The following is an 18,373-nucleotide window of genomic DNA, read 5'->3' as shown; positions in this document are numbered from 1 at the left end:
GAGCAGGTGTTCCTAATGTTTTGTACACTCAGTCTATATCGTATGGTATGTCTGTCCCAAATGGTATGCTATTTTCAGTATATGTAGTGCACTACTTTTGACTAGAGCTCTATGGGCGCTGTTCAAAAGTAGTGTACTGAATCGGGAATAGTGTGTCATATGAGTGTATCTGGAGACGACACAAAAGGCACATTGAATTACATTGAATTGACGTTATTGTACGAACCAGATAGGGTTTCCAGGTGCAGCAGGAGAATTAAAAAACAACAGATGACCGTTGCATTTTACGAGCAGCCATTTTACCCCTCTTACTACCACCACCATCCACCATCCACTTTAAAAGGAAAGAGGCAACAACATTTCTCTAACACTGGGGCATATGCGTCAACGTTTTATGTGTGCGGAACATTAAGGCCTACTTTGCTCTAAAAACCTGGTTTTCCATACAGTAGTTTATTGATTAGCCTACTTCATCTTTGTAACTGTAGTTAAGTGAGAGAACTTCATGAATAGTATTATATAATGTCGTAAAAAAAAATGTAAAACATTAATTTTATACAAATTCATACAACAGAAGTCATTTTTAAAAATGAAGACATGGAAGGTACAGACTAAAGAAACTCACATAATACCTTGACAATAATGCATTGGTGTCTCTACTCTTTCCCAAAATTACCAGTTTTTCCTGAGAAAGGTAGGAATATTTCCGGTAGGAAGATTCCCGGAATCAAAATGGAAGAAGCAAGAAATCAGAAATCCTCCAGAAGGGATTTCAGGAAGACTTCGGGGAATTTGGGGGGAAAGTTACCAGAATGTGCAACCCTAACCCTAACTCGGAAAGTATTCAGACCCCTTCACTTTTCCCACATTTTGTTACATTACAGCCTTGTTCTAAAATGGAATTAAATGATCCCCCCCCCTCATCAATCTACACACAATAGCCCATAATGACATCACAAAAGCAGGTTTTTACAAAATTTTTTGCAAATGTATTAAAAATAAAACACAGAAATACCATAAGTATTCAGACCCTTTGTTATGAGACTCGAAATGTAGCTCAGCTGAGCATCCTGTTTCCATTGATCATCCTTGAGATGTTTCTACAACTTGATTGGAGTCCACCTGTGGTAAATTCAATTGATTTGGACATGATTTGGAAAGGCACACACCTGTCTATATAAGGTCCCACAGTTGACAGTGCATGTCAGAGCAAAAACCAAGCCAAGAGGTCGATGGAGTTGTCCGTAGAGCTCCGAGACAGGAGTCGAGGCACGGATCTGGGGAAAGGTACCAAAACATTTCTGCAGCATTGAAGGTCCCCAGGAACACAGTGGCCTCCCATCATTCTTAAATGGAAGAAGTTTGGAACCACCAAGACTCTTCCTAGAGCTGGTCGCCCGGCCAAACTCAACAATCGGGGGAGAAGGGCCTTGGTTCACTCTGACAGCACTCCACCAATCAGGCCTTTATGGTAGAGTGGCCAGATGGAAGCCACTCCTCAGTAAAAGGCACATGACAGCCCGCTTGGAGTTTGTCAAAAGGCACCTAAAGGACACTCAGACCATGAGAAACTAGATTATTTGGTCTGAGGAAACCAACATTGAACTCTTTAGCCTGAATTTGGCCTGAATGCCAAACGTCACAGGAGGAAACCTGGCACAATACCTACGGTGAAGCATGGTGGTGGCGGCATCATGCTGTGGGGATGTTTTTCAGCAGCAGGAACTGAGAGATCGAGGGAAAACTGAATGTAGAGCAAAGCACAGAGAGATCCTTGATGAAAACCTGCTCCAGAGCACTCAGGACCTCAGACTGGGGTGAAGGTTCACCGTCCAACAGGACAACAACCCTAAGCACACAGCCAAGAGAACGCAGGAGTAGCTTCGGGACAAGTCTCTGAATGTCCTTGAGTGGCCCAGCCAGAGCCCGGACTTGAACCCGATCGAACATCTCTGGAGAGACCTGAAAATAGCTGTGCAGCGACGCTCCCCATCCAACCTGACAGAGATTGAGAGGATCTGCAGAGAAGAATGGGAGAAACTCCCCAAATACAGGTGTGCCAAACTTGTAGAGTCATATCCAAGAAGACTCGAGGCTGTAATCGCTGCCAAAGGTGCTTCAACAAAGTACTGAGTAAAGGGTCTGAATACTTATGTAAATGTCATATTTCAGTTGTTTTTTTATACATTTGTAACAAATTAAAAACCAGTTTTTGCTTTGTTGTTATGGGGTATTGTGTGTAGATTGATGAGGGAAAATGTAACACATTTTAGAATAAGGCTGTAACGTAACAAAATGTGGAAAAAGTTAAGTAGTCTGAAACATTCTGAATGCACTGTATGTCTGCTGTACAGACACACACAACAACCACTTCAGGTCTATGTCTACTGTAGAGACACACAACAACTTCAGGTCTATGTCTACTGTAGAGACACACAACAACTTCAGGTCTATGTCTACTGTAGAGACACACAACAACTTCAGGAGGGTGATGGAGAGAGAGGAGAGAGGACAGAGACAAGGAGATAGGGGAGGGATATAGGAGAGAGAACAGAGAAAAGGAGAGAGGGGACAGAGGGGAGCGATAGATGAGAGAGAACGGAGAGGAGAGAGAGGACAGAGGAGAGGAGAGAGAGGAAAGAGGAGAGGAGAGAGGGGAGAGATATAGGAGAGAGGAGAGAGAGGGGAGAGAAGGAGAGAGGAGAGAGGGGAGAGAATGAGAAAGAGGACAGAGGAGAGGAGAGAGAGGGGAGAGAAGGAGAGAGGACAGAGAGAAGGAGAGAGAGGACAGAGAGAACGAGAGAGAGGACAGAGAGAAGGAGAGAGAGGGGAGAGAGAAGGAGAGAGAGGGGAGAGAGGAGAGAGGGCAGAGAGAAGGAGAGAGAGAACAGAGAGAGAGAGAGAGAACGAGAGAGAAGGAGAGAGAAGGAGAGAGAGAGAGAGAACGAGAGAGAGGACAGAGAGAAGGAGAGAGAGAGAGAACAGAGAGAAGGAGAGAGAGGGGAGAGAGGAGAGAGAGAGGGGAGAGAGGAGAGAGAGGGGAGAGAGGAGAGAGAGGGGAGAGAGGGGAGAGATAGGATGCAACAATAATCACATAATGACTTAACATTAATGTGTTAATACCACAGTCCATGGTATCTCTACTCTTTCCCAAAATTACCAGGTTTTCCTGAGAAAGGTAGGAAGATTCCCGGAATCATAAGGGAAGAAGCAGGAAATCCGAAATCCTCCAATAAGGATTCCTGGAATACCGGTAGATTTTGGGGAAGTTACCAAAATGTGCAACCTTAACTTCACTGTGTCTATCCATCAATCACAAACAGGTGCAGTTTACACCGGCCGCTAGTATTAGAATCACAGTCAGGGCGATCAGGAGTCCCAGAGCCACAATGGACGCCGTGACGGCCCAGATGTAGGTGCCCTTGGAGAAGTCGACCAGTGGGGTCCTCATGGCCAGCCTGACCCTGCGAACCTTCTGGTGGTTCTGGGGTGGGTACCGCACCATGTGGACCTCCTCCATGCCCAGGGACTTGACCAGACACGCCCGATGATGGCTGAACTGGTCAAAGGTGTGCTTTCCATGATACCTTCCTGTTCCACTCTGACCTGTGGAATGGGGTTAGAGATGTTAGACGTTATGATGTTCAAGTTTCCCAGGGTTACCAGAAATCCCTGTTGGAAGATTCTCGGAATCAGGAGGGACTGAACAAGAAATCTAGGAATCTTCCAACCAGGATTTTGGGCAAACCTGGAACATTTGGTAAAGTTGCTGGAATTTTTCAACCATAGTCCAAATTCAAGGATTCCATATGTTGGCTACTGTATACCGCTTTCCATTCCAGCAAACCTTTTCTATTATTGTTAGGATATATGTGAAAGCAGTCAGGTGGCTCTCTGATTCAGAGGGGTTGGGGGTTAAATGCGGAAGACACATTTTGGTTGAATGCATTCAGTTGTGCAACTGATTAGGCATCCCCTTTCCAATAAAAGACAGATCAAATTTTTCAGTTCTTTGACAATCTTTGAACAAACAGATAAATCATAGAATGGCTGTTAGATTTGAATGAAATTATAGATTAAAACGGAAGATGAGAAAAAAACACATCTAGCAAGCAAACAGCAGCTCGCCATGGGCAAAATCAGTGGCTCGTCGTCATTACAGAGGATCAGTGATGGCAAGCTGACACCGCTAACAACAGTCAGGAGGGGCTTACACCACCAGGGTTGTGAGTTTAGTTACAGTGTCGGACACACAAAGACATTAGACATTATTCTAAAGCCAGGGGAACCAGACACAGGCACAGGGACATGTCTTTCGTTGAATGTACGTCGGCCAATACAGGTAAAGACTAGCTAGCGCCAGATTTGCCAAAGTCTCCAACAGGTGCAGTTCAAGCCACCAGCAATTAGCAGGATGGCAGTCAAGGTGACAAAGAGACCGAAAGCAAAGACGGTGGCCGTCACGGCCCAGATGTAGGTTTTCCAAGAGAAGTCGACCAGTGGGGTCCTCATGGCCAGCCTGACCCTGCGAGCCTTCTGGCGGTTCTGGGGTGGGTACCGCACGATGTTGACCTCCTCCATGCCCAGGGACTTGACCAGACACGCCCGATGATGGCTGAATTGGTCAAAGGTGTGCTTTCCATGATACCTTCCTGTTCCACTCTGACCTGTGGGGTTCAGAGGTCACAGGGCTAGGGTCAGATGAGGGGTCAAAGGGTCATGGGACTTGTTAAGGATTAGATGTTAGCTGCATGACGCACTAGCAGCACTTCTCCAACAGTCCCAAGGAAGCACTACTCTCCAACTCAGTCCCAAGGACACGCTACCCTCCAACTCAGTCGCAAGGACGAATTAACCTCCAACTCAGTCCCAAAGGTGTGCTACCCTTCAACTCAGTCCCAAGGACACGCTACCCTCCAACTCAGTCCCAAGGACGCGCTACCCTCCAACTCAGTCGCAAGGACGAAGTAACCTCCAACTCAGTCCCAAAGGTGTGCTACCCTTCAACTCAGTCCCAAGGACACGCTACCCTCCAACTCAGTCCCAAGGACGCGCTACCCTCCAACTCAGTCGCAAGGACGAATTAACCTCCAACTCAGTCCCAAAGGTGTGCTACCCTTCAACTCAGTCCCAAGGACACGCTACCCTCGAACTCAGTCCCAAGGACGAATTAACCTCCAACTCAGTCCCAAAGGTGTGCTACCCTTCAACTCAGTCCCAAGGACACGCTACCTTTCAACTCAGTCCCAAGGACGAATTAACCTCCAACTCAGTCCCAAAGGTGTGCTACCCTTCAACTCAGTCCCAAGGACACGCTACCCTCCAACTCAATCCCAAGGACGAATTAACCTCCAACTCAGTCCCAAAGGTGTGCTACCCTTCAACTCAGTCGCAAGGACAAATTAACCTCCAACTCAGTCCCAAAGGTGTGCTACCCTTCAACTAAGTCCCAAGGACACGCTACCCTCCAACTCAGTCGCAAGGACGAAGTAACCTCCAACTCAGTCCCAAAGGTGTGCTACCCTTCAACTCAGTCGCAAGGACAAATTAACCTCCAACTCAGTCCCAAAGGTGTGCTACCCTTCAACTAAGTCCCAAGGACGCGCTACCCTCCAACTCAGTCGCAAGGACGAAGTAACCTCCAACTCAGTCCCAAAGGTGTGCTACCCTTCAACTCAGTCCCAAGGACACGCTACCCTCTAACTCAGTCCCAAGGACGCGCTACCCTCCAACTCAGTCGCAAGAACGAATTAACCTCCAACTCAGTCCCAAAGGTGTGCTACCCTTCAACTCAGTCGCAAGGACGAATTAACCTCCAACTCAGTCCCAAAGGTGTGCTACCCTTCAACTCAGTCCCAAGGACACGCTACCCTCCAACTCAGTCCCAAGGACGCGCTACCCTCCAACTCAGTCGCAAGGACGAAGTAACCTCCAACTCAGTCCCAAAGGTGTGCTACCCTTCAACTCAGTCCCAAGGACACGCTACCCTCCAACTCAGTCCCAAGGACGAATTAACCTCCAACTCAGTCCCAAAGGTGTGCTTACCCTTCAACTCAGTCGCAAGGACGAATTAACCTCCAACTCAGTCCCAAAGGTGTGCTACCCTTCAACTCAGTCCCAAGGACACGCTACCCTCCAACTCAGTCCCAAGGACACGCTACCCTCCAACTCAGTCCCAAGGACGAATTAACCTCCAACTCAGTCCCAAAGGTGTGCTACCCTTCAACTCAGTCCCAAGGACACGCTACCCTCCAACTCAGTCGCAAGGACGAAGTAACCTCCAACTCAGTCCCAAAGGTGTGCTACCCTTCAACTCAGTCCCAAGGACACGCTACCCTCTAACTCAGTCCCAAGGACGCGCTACCCTCTAACTCAGTCCCAAGGACGCGCTACCCTCCAACTCAGTCGCAAGGACGAATTAACCTCCAACTCAGTCCCAAAGGTGTGCTACCCTTCAACTCAGTCGCAAGGACGAATTAACCTCCAACTCAGTCCCAAAGGTGTGCTACCCTTCAACTCAGTCCCAAGGACCCGCTACCCTCCAACTCAGTCCCAAGGACGAATTAACCTCCAACTCAGTCCCAAAGGTGTGCTACCCTTCAACTCAGTCCCAAGGACACGCTACCCTCCAACTCAGTCCCAAGGACGAATTAACCTCCAACTCAGTCCCAAAGGTGTGCTACCCTTCAACTCAGTCCCAAGGACACGCTACCCTCCGACTCAGTCCCAAGGACGAATTAACCTCCGACTCAGTCCCAGGGACGCGCTACCCTCCGACTCAGTCCCAGGGACGCGCTACCCTCCGACTCAGTCCCAGGGACGCGCTACCCTCCGACTCAGTCCCAGGGACGCGCGACCCTCCGACTCAGTCCCAGGGACGCGCGACCCTCCGACTCAGTCCCAGGGACGCGCGACCCTCCGACTCAGTCCCAGGGACGCGCGACCCTCCGACTCAGTCCCAGGGACGCGCGACCCTCCGACTCAGTCCCAGGGACGCGCGACCCTCCGACTCAGTCCCAGGGACGCGCGACCCTCCGACTCAGTCCCAGGGACGCGCGACCCTCCGACTCAGTCCCAGGGACGCGCGACCCTCCGACTCAGTCCCAGGGACGCGCGACCCTCCGACTCAGTCCCAGGGACGCGCGACCCTCCGACTCAGTCCCAGGGACGCGCGACCCTACGACTCAGTCCCAGGGACGCGCGACCCTCCGACTCAGTCCCAGGGACGCGCGACCCTCCGACTCAGTCCCAGGGACGCGCGACCCTCCGACTCAGTCCCAGGGACGCGCGACCCTCCGACTCAGTCCCAGGGACGCGCGACCCTCCGACTCAGTCCCAGGGACGCGCGACCCTCCGACTCAGTCCCAGGGACGCGCGACCCTCCGACTCAGTCCCAGGGACGCGCTACCCTCCGACTCAGTCCCAGGGACGCGCTACCCTCCGACTCAGTCCCAGGGACGCGCTACCCTCCGACTCAGTCCCAGGGACGCGCTACCCTCCGACTCAGTCCCAGGGACGCGCGACCCTCCGACTCAGTCCCAGGGACGCGCGACCCTCCGACTCAGTCCCAGGGACGCGCGACCCTCCGACTCAGTCCCAGGGACGCGCTACCCTCCGACTCAGTACCAGGGACGCGCTACCCTCCGACTCAGTCCCAGGGACGCGCGACCCTCCGACTCAGTCCCAGGGACGCGCGACCCTCCGACTCAGTCCCAGGGACGCGCGACCCTCCGACTCAGTTCCAGGGACGCGCGACCCTCCGACTCAGTCCCAGGGACGCGCGACCCTCCGACTCAGTCCCAGGGACGCGCGACCCTCCAAATCAGTCCCAGGGACGCGCTACCCTCCGACTCAGTCCCAAGGACGCTCTACCCTCCGACTCATTCCCAAGGACATGCTACCAACTCAGTCCCTAGTATCTTTCAGAAACTTGTTCACCTGAGGATAACTCTGATTCTATCTATGTGTATGATCTCTGTGGTAACTTGTCTCCATATGGATTATCTCTGTGGTAGCTTGTCTCCTAAAGAGGTCTCTATATGGATTATCTCTGTGGTAGCTTGTCTCCTAAAGAGGACTCTATATGGATTATCTCTATGGTAACTTGTCCCCTAAAGAGGACTCTATATGGATTATCTCTATGGTAACTTGTCTCATAAAGAGGACTCTATATGGATTATCTCTGTGGTAACTTGTATCTGTACATGATGAACTCTGAATTACTCAAAGGGGGTTTATGTTCCTCTCAGAAATTCTGTCTTATTTACATCGGCCTCACCCCCTCATCACACCAGCCTTTAGATGCTGTGACACCCTGTGGAGATTGTTGGGCCTGGGGGTGTTTAGGTTACTGTAAACTTGGTATTGTTTGATTGGTCAATGGTGGTTGGTTTTGGGTTGAGAAGGTTCCACCTTCAGATGTTCTACAGGTAATGAAATGCATTGGTTCTCTCTCTTATCCTGTATCCAGTCCATGGAGGAAGGTTGTATGATCAATTCTCATTTCCTACAATTCTAGGCCTCTGGCCTAGTGAGTGTCTCGTTGTTCATGCTTTGTCCTATAAGTTAACTTTAGGATCTATGTGGTTGGAATAATGCCTTTGTAATGCTTGTTAATGTTTGTAACTTAAGCTTCATGCCTGGTAGGTTAATCCATTCATTGTTCAATGTTAATTAACCATCTGCCTTTGATATAGACAATTCTCAGACCCATTCTTGTTAGTCAATGTCAACTCATTGTCTAATGCTTGCTTGTATATTTTAATTATCTTTATAGAGTCATATAAACATTTTAATAGGTTAATTGCTTAGTCTTTGTTACGGGTTTTATGTGACATATATCTAACATACTGTATATACACATATTACTGCTCACTACAGTCAGAGGGTGAATTTAGACACAGTCTGTCTACTGCAGGCAAGCCACCATTGGACTGTCGTAGGCATGACTACTTTAGTGGCTATGTGTGGTCGGGCCGGCAGTGGCATGCCATCATATCAGCTGCCGTCAGTTCACCAAAATCGTCCCAATACCGGCTAGCGTGCCGACCAACAGTATATTCACCAGAGGTCCGGCTAGCGTGCCAACCAACAGTATATTCACCAGAGGTCCGGATAGAGTGCCAACCAACAGTATATTCACCAGAGGTCCGGCTAGAGTGCCAACCAACAGTATATTCACCAGAGGTCCGGCTAGCGTGCCAACCAACAGTATATTCACCAGAGGTCCGGCTAGCGTGCCAACCAACAGTATATTCACCAGAGGTCCGGATAGCGTGCCAACCAACAGTATATTCACCAGAGGTCCGGCTAGCGTGCCAACCAACAGTATATTCACCAGAGGTCCGGCTAGCGTGCCAACCAACAGTATATTCACCAGAGGTCCGGCTAGCGTGCCAACCAACAGTATATTCACCAGAGGTCCGGCTAGCGTGCCAACCAACAGTATATTCACCAGAGGTCCGGCTAGGCCGTATCCTAAAGCCTAACAGTATATTCACCAGAGGTCCGGCTAGGCCGTATCCTAAAGCCTAACAGTATATTCACCAGAGGTCCGGCTAGGCCGTATCCTAAAGCCTAACAGTATTATAAGACAGTTTTCTTACCTACACCCCCAAAGGGCAGAGAGTTGAGGGTGTAGTGCATAATAACGTCGTTGACTGTCACCCCGCCACTGGTAGTCTCAGCCAGCATTCGCTTTATCACCTTATGGACAGAGACAGAGACAGAGACAGAGACAGAGACAGAGAGAGGGATGTCCTTTATTACCTTGTTGACAGACAGAGAGAGGGATGTCTTTTATCACCGTAATGACAGAGACAGAGAGAGGGATGTCTTTTATCACCGTAATAACAGAGACAGAGAGAGGGATGTCTTTTATCACCTTATGGACAGAGACAGAGAGAGGGATGTCTTTTATCACCGTAATGACAGAGACAGAGAAAGGGATGTCTTTTATCACCGTAATGACAGAGACAGAGAGAGGGATGTCTTTTATCACCTTATGGACAGAGACAGAGAGAGGGATGTCTTTTATCACCTTATGGACAGAGACAGAGAGAGGGATGTCTTTTATCACCGTAATGACAGAGACAGAGAAAGGGATGTCTTTTATCACCGTAATGACAGAGACAGAGAGAGGGATGTCTTTTATCACCTTATGGACAGAGACAGAGAGAGGGATGTCTTTTATCACCTTATGGACAGAGACAGAGAGAGGGATGTCTTTTATAAGCCCCATCATATGTAAATACATACTGTACATACCCCAAAATAAGGACAATTGTTGTTGCCACAGTAACAGATAACCTCCTTCCAGTAAATAAACGACATTTCTGCAGGAACTCAACTAAAAGTGACTCATGCGCAATCCCAAAATAAACCCCTAAATCCTATGCCCAAATTGTGGAGATTTGAGTGGATTTGGCAGGTGTAATCTCCACTTTGTCCTCCCGTTTTTGGGGGATTTCAGCCTTACTCCATAGCTTGCTCACTAGCTCCCTCCAGACCTTACCTTCTTGTTGGAGGAGAAGACGTAGAGCGCCAGGGGCTTCTCTCTCTCGTTGATGAAGTGGATGGCGTCATCTATGTCGCTGACGGTCACTATGGGCAACAGAGGGCCGAAGATCTCCTCCTGCATCAGCCTAGCCTGGGGGGGCACGTCCTTCACCACCGTGGGGGCTGAGGGGTCAGGGTTCAAAGTTTTTTGACAGACACAACATAGTTCTCAAGTGTTTCAGAAAGAATCCCAGCTGGAAGATTCTCAATTAGTACATTCTTAGTTTGAGGATTCCCAGTTAGAGCAATCCCAGTTGGGAGATTCCTGGAATCAAGAGAGCCGAAGCAGGGAGGGAATCCTCCAACTGAGCCACACTTGGTCCCATGCAACGGCAGGGTTGTGGGTTTGATTGTCACGGGGGAACAGTACAAATTCAATTGTATGCACTCACTACTCTGGATAAGAGCGTCTGCTAAATGACAAAAAAAAAATGTTGTTTTTTTTATTTAAAAAAACGTAATTCTCCAATTTGAGATTTCTGAAAAACCTTGTAACTTTGGGAAAGGTACTGGGAATGTTGCAACCCAAGGGGAAATACAGTAATATTGAAACCCAAGTCTGCCCAACTACTAACTAATGTGTCACCAAATATCTGTGAGCCCAATGAGACTGCGTACCAATGTAGCGCTGTGATGAGTCACTCTGCCCCCCTACTGTTGCCGTGTAGCCCTCCAGTAGAGTCATCAAGCGGTTGAAGTGGCGCTGGTTGATGATGCGGCCGTAGTCAGGGGAGGATTTGGGGTCGGGCCCATAAAACTCCTAGGATTAAGGAAAACAACGTGTGGATTAGATGCTAGCTAGAGAGTAAAAGGGTTGCTACCTACAGTCAATCAGGGTCTGGGTCAATTCTGGAAGGGAATTGAAATCAAATTCATGAATTGGGAAGATTCTCATAGAAAACTATGGACTAAGTGTTTTATTTATGAATCTAATCATTTCCTTTCACTTCCCGAGTTGACTGAATTGAACATCTGAATTGATACCATACTGTGTACATTAATATACAATGTGCTAAGGTAGTAGTAATCCATTGACAGAGCTATCGTAGCATCCTTGCTAGCTAGCTACAGTAGAGATAGAGAGGACGTAAGAGACCAGTAGTGTCTGCCGGATGCCCTCCACCACTCTGTTCTGGATGCTGGGTTCACACAGGATGTAGTCTGGGGCGATGCACGTCTGACCACAGTTCACAAACTTCCCCCACGTGATACGCCTGCGGGGGATGAACAAAACCAACATGAAGAGAAAAATGAAATGAAAAAAATATACCACAGACATCAAATCAATATGCATCTTTCACATACATATCGCATCTGTCACATACATATCGCATCTGTCACATACATATTGCATCTTTCACATACATATTGCATCTTTCACATACATATTGCATCTTTCACATACATATTGCATCTTTCACATACATATCGCATCTGTCACATGCACCTTGAACATTTTTCCGTTTCAAGCATTCTGATGATTTGTAAAAAGGAGCTAAGCATGCTGTTGTCTCATTACATATAACGACCCTTTAGGGTTAAACAATTCTGAGGGAAAAATCCCCAAATCCCCTGATTTTCCAGAAATCCTGGGTGGGGGGTTATATATTTCCTGCTTATTCCCTTCTAACTCCGGGAATCTCTCGAAAGGGATTTCTGGAAAACCTTGGGAGTTTTGGGAACGTTTTGTCAATTTTGCAACCCTATGACCCTTAAATCCTGCTCCTCACATCTTTCTCAACTTTCTACATCACCAACTGCCAAAACATTAGCCACGATGCTAAGCTAATATACGTCAGCTGAAACTGCTTTGCTAGTCAAAGATGCTAACTAGCACAAAACTCCTGATCAAAGATGCTAACTAGTACAAAACTCCCTATCAAAGATGCTAACTAGTACAAAACTCCTTATCAAAGATGCTAACTAGTACAAAACTCCCTATCAAAGATGCTAACTAGTACAAAACTCCCTATCAAAGATGCTAACTAGTACAAAACTCCCTATCAAAGATGCTAACTAGTACAAAACTCCCTATCAAAGATGCTAACTGTTAAAGCTAGCTCACTATGTAATCTCCAGCTGATATCAACAGGTGGGGGGGCTGTTACCTTGACCAACAATATGGCTGTTCTATTACTGACACCATGTATTACAGAACACATGTATTACAGACCACAGGTATTACAGACCAAATGTAATTACTATGAACTGCATTGAGGTTTCTGACCGGCATGCGACTCTGAGGTCGACGTCCTTATCGATATAACAGGGGCTCTTCCCTCCTAGCTCCAGGGTCACGGGGGTGAGATGTCGGGCTGCTGCCTCCATCACCAGTTTACCCACAGTGCTGTTCCCTGTGTAGAAGACGTGGTCGAAACGCTGACGCAGCAACTCCTGAGTCTCTGACACGCCCCCACACACTACAGGGTACAGCTCCTGGAAAGACCCCAACATTAATTAACAGGACAGTTCATCCCAGAACCAAAGCTGCTTAGATGCGTGCTAAGATGCTTGCAAATTAAGAATGCTGTGTACTATCCCTTTAAGCGTGCTGTGAACTATCCCTTTAAGCGTGCTGTGAACTATCCCTTTAAGCGTGCTGTGAACTATCCCTTTAAGCATGCTGTGTACTATCCCTTTAAGCGTGCTGTGTACTATCCCTTTAAGCGTGCTGTGTACTATCCCGTTAAGCGTGCTGTGAACTATCCCTTTAAGCGGGATGTAGCCAGTATGGATGTAGCCAGTATGTGTGTATGACATCACAGCAACAGAGGACTTGTCTATACTACACGCAGTATAAAGGTCATGCTGTAATATTGGAGCTAAATCACTGACTATTGGCTCACAGTCACAGGACAAAAACAGTTCAGCTCAGATTGCTCTCATAAACTGAGTGTACAAAACATTACGAACACCTTCCGAATATTGAGTTGCTTTCACCTGGTCAGTCTATGTCATGGAAAGAGCAGGTGTTCCTAATGTTTTGTACACTCAGTATATGTATATGTATATACCAAATGGCACCCTATTCCCTATATAGTGCACTACTTTTGACCAGGACCCATAGGGTTCTTGTCTAAAGTAGTGCACTATATAGGGAGTGGGGTGCCATTTGAGGGACGGTGACATACAGTATTCTCATACAGCAGACAAGGGAGAATAGAATAGGGACCTGGTCCAGATATCGTGGGAGCAGAGCTTTGAGGAGACTAGCTGAGTATTCACTCAGCTCAGACGGCTTCACCACAGCTGCATTGCCTGCAGAGAGAGAGAGGGAGAGAGTAAGAGAGAGACAGAGAGAGACAGACAGACAGACAGAGAATGAACAGTGTGTGAATGGGATGACATCACTAACAGTGTGTGTGTGTGTGTGTGTGTGTGTGTGTGAATGGATGGATGACGTCACTAACAGTGTGTGTGTGTGTGTGAATGGATGACGTCACTAACAGTGTGTGTGTGTGTGTGAATGGATGACGTCACTAACAGTGTGTGTGTGTGTGAATGGATGACATCACTAACAGTGTGTGTGTGTGTGTGTGTGAATGTGATGACATCACTAACAGTGTGTGTGTGTGTGTGTGTGAATGTGATGACATCACTAACAGTGTGTGTGTGTGTGTGTGTGTGTGTGTGTGTGAATGTGATGACATCACTAACAGTGTGTGTGAATGGGATGACATCACTCAGTGGTAGCAGAATGCCAGACATCTAGGGAGATGGATAATGCTGTGTGTACGTGTCAGTGAGGGATGGAGAGACAACGCTGAATAAAAGACAACTACAGTGGTGGGAAAAGTAGGAGAGGAGGGGGCAGCTGAAGATTACACAGCTAAGGAGGAATAGGGAGGGGGGGGGGGTCGTTGGGGCGTACCTGCAGCGATAGCCCCGACCAGGGGCTGCAGGGTTAGGGCCCAGGGGTAGTTCCAGGCCCCGATAATGAGGACCACTCCCAGGGGCTCCGGCTGGATGTACGCCTTCAATTACAGTACATTACATTACATTCAACTTTATTCATCCTTTTTGAGTTCCAAGTAGAACCCTTTTGAATTCCAAGTAGAACCATTTTGAGTTCCAAGTAGAACCTTTTTGAGTTCCAAGTATAACCCTTTTGAGTTCCAAGTAGAACCCTTTTGAGTTCCAAGTAGAACCCTTTTGAGTTCCAAGTAGAACCCTTTTGAGTTCCAAGTAGAACCCTTTTGAGTTCCAAGTAGAACCCTTTTGAGTTCCAAGCAGAACCCTTTTGAGTTCCAAGCAGAACCCTGTTGAGTTCCAAGCAGAACCCTGTTGAGTTCCAAGCAGAACCCTTTTGAGTTCCAAGTAGAACCCTTTTGAGTTCCAAGTAGAACCCTTTTGAGTTCCAAGTAGAACCCTTTTGAGTTCCAAGTAGAACCTTTTTGAGTTCCAAGTAGAACCCTTTTGAATTCCAAGTAGAACCCTTTTGAGTTCCAAGCAGAACCCTTTTGAGTTCCAAGTAGAACCCTTTTGAGTTCCAAGTAGAACCCTGTTGAGTTCCAAGTAGAACCCTGTTGAGTTCCAAGTAGAACCCTGTTGAGTTCCAAGCAGTACCCTGTTGAGTTCCAAGCAGAACCCTCTGTTGAAAGGGTTATTCAAAGGGGACAGCGGTAGAACCATTTTAAGTTCTAGATATAACTTGGATTCTAACAGTGTAGCTAAGTGTAAATGGACTAATGGAGTGCAATGATAAGTCTTCCACAGCGTACCTGGTCTGAGATGGTGAGGAGGTTCCTCTCTACAGGCCGAGGAGCAGCCCACTGGGCCAGCTTCGACACAGCCAGGCTGATCTCATTCTCCAGGCCGATCAACTCAAACAGCGGGGTGTCGTACTGGCTCTGTGGAACGCAAGGTGAGGTTTATTCAGTAAACTTACTGAAAATCTTTGCAAAATGATCTAAAATATATAAATCTGTGTATTTGTACAGTTATTCCCAACACTATAAACTTTTAAAAGCTGCTGAGGAAGACATAATTCCTAGTTCAGAGGCGTGATAGTTTGTGATATTCTTACAAGGCTCATGTAATTGGCTTTTATCGAAGGTGTCACAATCGACCTCAGACTATCACTATCTGACTTTATGATAAGCGATCAATCTATTACCTATTACCAGAGGACTGGCCACCCCACATAGCCTGGTTCCTCTCTAGGTTTCTTCCTAGGTTTTGGCCTTTCTAGGGAGTTTTTCCTAGCCACCGTGCTTCTTCACCTGCATTGCTTGCTGTTTGGGGTTTTAGGCTGGGTTTCTGTACAGCACTTTGAGATATCAGCTGATGTACGAAGGGCTATTTAAAATAAATTTGATTTGATTGATTGATTGATCACAGCTCCATGTAATGAACTACTACTGTATGTTTGAAGCTTACCCTGTTGATGTCCTGTTTGAGGGCGGTGGCGATCTCTCCCTGTCTGTCTGTGATCATCCTCTGGAGAGACTTGAGCTGCTGAACTCTGAACTCCAGGGGTCGCGACCGCCCAGCGAGGAAAGCCTCCCTGGCCCTCTGCACCGCCTGCTTCTCCATGGTAACCGGTCACCAGCACACACCTGAACAATAAACACACAGCCACTCTAAAGTACACACAAAGTACATGTACGATGCGCATCCTTATACTTGTATCGTACATGGCTATATACTGTATCTTAACTACATTTCTTATGAAATATAATTGTTTTGAATAATTACAGTACATTGGTTTATCATAGATTTGCCTATGAATACACTCACGTGAAGAAAGTGCAGAGAATTATCCCAAACCATCGAATAAATGTGCAGTGCTTAAAATGAACAAATAGGAAGTAGGTCTACTGTATTGTTCTTGACGAGTATATTATCTTATCAACTTTGAGCTGATATGTAGCGGGATTCAACAGAGGACAAAGCACGAAAGTAGAATGCACGGTCTGCAATTTAATTTTACCTTTATTTAACTAGGCAAGTCAGTAAAGAACAAATTCTTATTTTCAATGACGGCCTAGGAACAGTGGGTTAACTGCCTGTGTACCTTGTCAGCTCGGGGATTTGAACTTGCAACCTTCCGGTTACAAGTCCAACGCTCTAAACACTAGGCTACGCTGCCGCCCCAATAGAAGAGTAACTACAGGATCAACAGCACTTTGAAAGGTATATTCAGTTGTTTGTTTTCTCTACCGTCAACCTAAATGTGGAATATAAAATAGTACTTAAAAATGCGTGAAATAATGTCCATTTCATGTTGGTTGTCAAATCGGTTGAAATAATCATGAAATGGTGAATTACGATGCTTTCACCGTACAATAAAGAAGTACTGAACAGTATTTTGTATGTTGAATAAGCTTAATTAACTACATCATCAAATACGTTAAAAACATGTAAAACAACGTTTCCAATACTCACACATGAATAAAAGAAGCACGCAGGATTATTGTCTGTTGTCAATAAATTCCATCCATAAATCGGAAAAAACGAAGGACCAAAAATACACTGCTGAAAAGTTCAACCCTGCGGGAGTGTTTAAAAAAAAATAACGATATCAGAACCTTTACTATTCTGCGCAAACTTCTTGCATAAAATAAAAAGGCATTCACCGTGTGGAAAACATGCGCTGCTATCGATGTCTCATTACCAAGGAGGTGAACTACATTATGCCACAATACCGTACCTTCTGTCCTGCCCAAGTTCTGCCTCACTGACGTAACCGTGGGATTGACGTTCATTTATTGCTCGAGGCGACGGGTGGTATCCGTTTAGCTGCAGACGGTAGCCGACTCAAATTAGCCGGTTTTTTTTTGCATTTTTGCTATTAATGGAATTATTTGTCTTTATGGAAAACGACCTAAAAATGACCTAGAATTTTCTTAATGAAGTTAATTAAATATGTTTAAAATATATACACACATATATATATATACACACACACATATATATATATATATATATATATGTGTGTGTTTTTTAATGTCTTCTAGATTTAGGACAGACAAAACCTTGTTTCTATAATGTATTTTTTGACTGTCCTTGCCATTATGAATGTGTTATTCAATTAGTTTCTATGGGCTTTAGTAGTAAAGACCCAAATCAATATTTAATCAAATCATTTGTTAATATTTTTTTAATATCCAAAGGGGTCCTAAAATAATTTTAAAAAACAAATAGTTAAGACCCATAGTACACTATATATACAAAAGTATGTGGACACATTTGAAATTAGTGGATTCCGCTTTTTCAGCCACACCCATTGTTGACATGTGTTTAAAATCGAGCACACAGCCATGCAATGTCCATTGACAAACAATGGCAGTAGAATGGCCTTACTGAAGCGCTCAGTGACTTTTAACGTGACACTGTCATAGGATGCCACCTTTCCAACAAGTCAGTTTGTCAAATTTCTGTCCTGCTAGAGCTGCCCCAGTCAACTGTAAGTGCTGTTATTGTGAAGTGGAAACTTCTAGGAGCAACAATGTCTCAGCCGTGAAGTGGTAGGCCACACAAGCTCACAGAACAGGACCGCCAAGTGCTGAAGCGCATTCATCCCTAAAGCCAACACCTCATTTGGCCGCCTTTCGTTCCAGTTCTCTGCTGCCTGTGCCTGGAACGAATTGCAAAAATCGCTGAAGTTGGAGACTTTTATCTCCCTCACCAATTTCAAACATCTGCTATCTGAGCAGCTAACCGATCGCTGCAGCTGTACATAGTCTATCGGTAAATAGCCCACCCAATTTTACCTACCTCATCCCCATACTGTTTTTATTTATTTACTTTTCTGCTCTTTTGCACAACAATATCTATACCTGTACATGACCATCTGATCATTTATCACTCCAGT

The 18,373-nt window shown here is 46.5% G+C and overlaps 1 protein-coding gene and 1 long non-coding RNA gene across 2 annotated transcripts in view; both read right to left on the bottom strand.

Moving 5' to 3' along the window:
• The window catches only part of LOC149972439 (uncharacterized), a 139,810-nt gene that overhangs the window by 113,115 nt on the left and 8,322 nt on the right, over positions 1 to 18,373 (bottom strand). The gene's annotated exons all lie outside the window — the stretch shown is intronic.
• On the bottom strand, positions 431 to 17,390 carry LOC110503243 (aldehyde dehydrogenase family 3 member A2). The gene is made up of 11 exons (XM_036961763.2): positions 16,945 to 17,390; positions 15,937 to 16,115; positions 15,279 to 15,407; positions 14,429 to 14,531; positions 13,730 to 13,815; positions 12,785 to 12,993; positions 11,654 to 11,771; positions 11,176 to 11,317; positions 10,514 to 10,680; positions 9,606 to 9,705; positions 431 to 4,667 (listed from the first exon to the last, which is right to left on the bottom strand). The coding sequence occupies exons 2-11, from the start codon at positions 16,090 to 16,092 to the stop codon at positions 4,354 to 4,356; spliced, it is 1,524 nt and encodes a 507-aa protein (XP_036817658.1). The 5' UTR covers positions 16,093 to 16,115; positions 16,945 to 17,390; the 3' UTR covers positions 431 to 4,353.

This window comes from Oncorhynchus mykiss, chromosome 24 (genome assembly GCF_057628025.1).
Source record: "Oncorhynchus mykiss isolate SJ-2025 chromosome 24, ASM5762802v1, whole genome shotgun sequence".
In the NCBI taxonomy this organism is placed as follows: domain Eukaryota; kingdom Metazoa; phylum Chordata; class Actinopteri; order Salmoniformes; family Salmonidae; genus Oncorhynchus; species Oncorhynchus mykiss.
The sequence above is the reverse complement of the archived record's forward strand: the minus strand, read 5'-3'. Positions and strand labels throughout refer to the sequence as shown.

Bases quoted from the DNA above. Each gene is read 5' to 3' on its own strand.
- LOC110503243 (XM_036961763.2), bottom strand. From the start codon at position 16,092: ATGGAGAAGCAGGCGGTGCAGAGGGCCAGGGAGGCTTTCCTCGCTGGG. The intron at 11,772-12,784 runs GTCAGAAACCTC...CATCCCCCGCAG, and splicing joins GACCTCAGAGTCGCATGCCG to GCGTATCACGTGGGGGAAGT. The intron at 9,706-10,513 runs GTAAGGTCTGGA...TCTGTCCATAAG, and splicing joins TCTTCTCCTCCAACAAGAAG to GTGATAAAGCGAATGCTGGC.